This window comes from Triticum dicoccoides, chromosome 2B (assembly GCF_002162155.2).
Source record: "Triticum dicoccoides isolate Atlit2015 ecotype Zavitan chromosome 2B, WEW_v2.0, whole genome shotgun sequence".
Taxonomy (NCBI): domain Eukaryota; kingdom Viridiplantae; phylum Streptophyta; class Magnoliopsida; order Poales; family Poaceae; genus Triticum; species Triticum dicoccoides.
This window is the reverse complement of record NC_041383.1, coordinates 15017520-15021812: the sequence shown is the minus strand read 5'-3', so window position 1 is coordinate 15021812 and position 4293 is coordinate 15017520. Positions and strand designations below refer to the sequence as shown.

General features: G+C 57.5%; 1 protein-coding gene across 1 annotated transcript; it reads left to right on the top strand.

Moving 5' to 3' along the window:
* The first annotated feature begins 1616 nt into the window (after positions 1-1616).
* Positions 1617-3821, top strand: LOC119360228 (probably inactive receptor-like protein kinase At2g46850). The gene has a single exon (XM_037625961.1). The coding sequence runs from the start codon at positions 1617-1619 to the stop codon at positions 3666-3668; it is 2052 nt and encodes a 683-aa protein (XP_037481858.1). The 3' UTR covers positions 3669-3821.
* Positions 3822-4293: the final 472 nt, after the last annotated feature.

Sequence of the window (4293 nt, the reverse complement as noted above, 5' to 3'; positions counted from 1 at the left end):
ATAGCGGGGCTACACCGACCTAGATCGTTGCTAGTGAGCGCGATGCGGCGAGAATGGGAACCAAGTGCACCGGACCAGATTGGTTATTGATTTTGCTGGCGCAATTGGGTTTGCGGTAGAGGGAGCAAATCTTGTTTCTTTTCTGGCGAGCATGTCATTTGAGAAATGATTTAATTTTTGGGAAGGGGAAAGAATCTGTTAATGCCTCTGCTCATTTTGCGGACAAATTTTGGACCATTTTCACGTCTACTCATGACACCGCTAAATTGGACGCTACCAACAAAGGTTAGGAGAAGGTGAGCGGAGCTGTAGCGGATTACGCACCGTTAAAAGAACATGTGGTGTGGACCCCCCCCCCCCCTAATGATCATATGAAGATCAATGTTGACGCCAGTTTTGTGGAGAGTACTAATGCAGCCAGTGTGGGGGTCGTAGCTCGTAATTCTTCTGGAGATATTATTGTTTCTTCGTGGGACTTTATTGACCGGTGTTCCAGTGTGAATGAAGTTGAGCTCCGCGCCTGCCTCGCAGGACTTTATATAGGTATCACCCTTCACCAATCTATTATTTTAGAGACTGATTGTGCTTTCGTACATTCGTTTCTTGCAAATGAGATGCTTGATAGGTCCCCTCTGGTTGATCTGATGGATGAGGCTCTGAGTATATCTAGGATGATCCATAATTTTAATATTGCAAAGATAAGTCGGACTGCCAATGGGGTGGCACATGAGATTGCTAAGTTTAGCTTTAGTTTTAGGTCTGATGGGATTTTTTTTAATTCTGTTTCGCCCTGCGTGGTGTATACTGTAACGAATGATTGTAAGAACTTTTTTTGGCTTAATTAATATATGGGGTGTTTTAAAAAAAAGTAATAGGCAAAGGTTAGTGTTTTTTGTTTGTGATTTTTGATGTTGCGTATGTCTTTTGAGATACTGTAAGCTCATGCATGCGTTTGCTGCAAACACATGGGTGACAAATTAAAATGATTCGAGACCCCTGTTGCATATATTCTCTTGACGATGCATGTTTGTTTTCACATTTTACACTATTGTAAGTGTTGGCTTCCATGTTGCGTTGATGCGATGGTTTTTCTCAACTATCTGTTGCAAACATGAAAGGTTTGCTGCATTTTTCCTTATATGTTTTCGACACATCACGGGAACAAAAATAAATAAAGGTTGCAAACTTACGAACAAGTGTGAAAAAAATAGCATAAAGGTTACGTAGAATTTATTCGTAAGTGTAGCATTTTTGCGTCGCAATGACTGGACGGTACTGATCTCACACTCAGATAGGATCCGACGGCGGGGAGACGGCCGATTCGATGCTCTGTGGCCCGGTATACGATACATCGTCGATCTGGGGGACACATAATCAACCCGCACGTGAACTGATAACCAAAAGAAACGAAGAACCATGCAGATGGAACACGAACAACAATGCATCTGCCTCGCTAAACCGCCCAACTTCGCGCGCCAACCGACGTGCTCGTACGATCGAGCTCACCGTTCCCAACCCCAATCTTCTTCCGTCATCACCGATGCTACCTCTACTAGTAGCAAAGCAGTGCACCACCACAGCGCCATGTCCACCGCTGCCGCATCTGCATGCCACCCATGTCTCCTCCGCCGCCACCCTTCCTCTGTCTCCTCCTCCCGCTCCTCCTCGTCGTCTCCGGCGCCGAGCCAGCCGGCGGCAGCTGCGGTGGCAGGGCCGAAAGCTGCGGCGACCTCGTGCTCCCGTTCCCCTTCCACCTCAACTCCTCCGCCGCCTGCGCAGGCGCCGATGGTAACTCCTCCGCACCCTTCCACCTCACCTGCGACAACAGCGGCGGTGGCCACAATGCCACGCTCACCCTCACGCTCGGCGCCGCGGCCTTCCGGGTCCTGGAGTTCCTCCCCACGGGCGCGTCCCTCCTCCTGGACTACGCCGCGCCCGCGGCCCCGCCGTGCGACCCGGCGTACGCCGCGTTCTCGCGCCCGTCGTCCCCGGCGGCCGCGCTCGACGGCGCGGCGGCCTTCCTCGCCGTCGCCCCGGCCAACGTGCTCCGCCTCTACGCCTGCGAGGACTCCTCGCTCTGCCGCGCGGGATGCGACGACGTGGCCGCGCCGGCCTGCGCCGGGAAGAAGCCCGCGGCCGCCGGGTGCTGCTACCCGCTCTCCGACGGCAGCGTGTGGAAGCCCGGCGACGGGCTCGGCGTGTTCGCCGGGTTCGGGTGCCGGGGCTTCTCCAGCTGGGTCAAGAACCGGTCGTCGGCCACGGCGGGCGTGACGAGGGCGATCGAGGTGGAGTGGGCCGTGCCGAGGGGCACCGCGCTCGCTGCGTGCGCCGACGGCGCCAGGCTCGTCAACTCCACGACGGTGCGCGGCGGCGTGCGGTGCGCGTGCGCGCCCGGACTCGTCGGCGATGGCTTCGCGCACGGCACCGGCTGCTCCAAGCGGCTCGAGTGCGGCGATGGCGACGGCGCTGCTTGTTGCCAGGGAAGGTTCTGCTCCAAGAAGGCGGTGGCGCTCGCCGGGTTCTTCGTGTCGGTGTTCTTCCTCGCAGCGGCGGTCTCGTTCTGGATGTTCCTCCGGCAGCCTTCCGGGGACGTTACCCACCGTTGGGACGACCTGGACCCGGCGTGCATCCCCAAGATCCTCGGGGGCGTGTGCAACGCGAGGCAGTTCACGTACGAGCAGCTGGACGCGGCAACGCGGCGGTTCGAGGACGGCGGCGAGAAGCCCGTCGACGCCGAGGGCGCGGTCCACGCCGGCGTGCTCGACGACGGCACCGTGGTGGCGGTGCAGAGGATCGGGTACGAGACGCAGGACAAGCTGCGGGCGGCCCTGGACGCGGTGTCGCTCCTCCCGGAGGTCTCGCACCCGAACATCGCCCGCGTCGTCGGCTTCTGCCTCCCGGAGGACCCCGGCGCGCGCGCGCTGCTGCTGGTGCACGAGCACTTCGCCGGCGGCACGCTGGAGGACCACCTGCGGCGGACGGTCGCCACGCTCGGCTGGCACCACCGCGTCAGCATCGCCATCGAGCTGGCCAGCGCGCTGGCGTACCTGCAGGCGCACGACACGGCGCGGACCTTCCTCCACGACCTCCGCTCCAGCGACGTCTTCCTCGACGCCGACCTCAGCGCCAAGATCGCCGGCCACAAGCTCGCCTCCTCCTCCTCCTACCCGGCGGCCGCCAGCTACCACCACCACTACTACGGCTCCTCCTCGTCGTCCTCAACGGCCGGGGCGAACGAGCGGGACGTGGTGTGCAACTTCGGGCTGCTGCTGGTCGAGCTGCTCACGGGGCTGCGGCACCAGAACCCGTTCGACTCGGTGGCGCCCAAGGTCAGAGAGGGAAGGCTTCACGAGGTGATCGACCCGACACTTCTGCTGGCGTCGTCGTCCTCGGGCTCGGGGAAGAAGAGCCAGGGCCAGCTGCCGGCGGCGGCGGAGGAGGTGCGCAAGGTGCTGGAGCTGGCGGTGCGGTGCCTCCTGAGCGCGGAGAACGGGACGGGGATGGTGGCGGTGGCGCGGGAGCTGATGCACCTCGTCCAGATGGTGGACGACAACATGGGGGGCAGCAGCAGCAAGATGGAGATCTCGCTGGAGGAGACCTTCTCCAGCTCAAGCCTCCTCCAGATGATCTCCATGTCGCCCGACACCCTACACCGCCACCTCCCATGATAGACGAGGACGATGATCATCCGTATGCAAATGGGCTTGTTTATATTCAGTGTAGTGTGAAGCCCGCCCGTCTGTATATTCCCAGCTGAATTTGGTGCGCACCTGTTCTTAGTCAGGTTGGGACTTGGGAGCAGAGCATGCCTCAGGGCACTCTGCTCACAAGAATTTCGCTGAAAACATCTCAAATAAATAAAAAAACTGTTCCCTTATTGTCATGATAGTAACGGCATCTACAGACGCAACCCGTAAATTTCCTCTCGCATCCGTCCGCGGACACGGATGCGGGAGGACGCCATCCAACCGTAGCCGCATACATTTTCACAACAACTCGAACGACGGGACCGAATTCGATCAAACCTGACGACTTTTGATATAAACACGGCCGATTTCATTGAAAGTAGAGTGAATTGCAAAAAACCACCACATTTGATGTTCTCATCAGGAATTGCCACCACATTTCTTGAGCGCCCCAAAAATCCACCTCTTTTCTTGTTAATTTTCTCAATAAACACTGATGACTAGTCTGGACCAAATTAATCTGATTTCTGGCAACTAGAGCCCGCTGGTCAGGTCCAAGTGGCACTATATGGTCAACACAAAATGGCATTGACTGTTAACTTGAAGG

Bases quoted from the DNA above. Each gene is read 5' to 3' on its own strand.
- LOC119360228 (XM_037625961.1), top strand. From the start codon at position 1,617: ATGTCTCCTCCGCCGCCACCCTTCCTCTGTCTCCTCCTCCCGCTCCTC.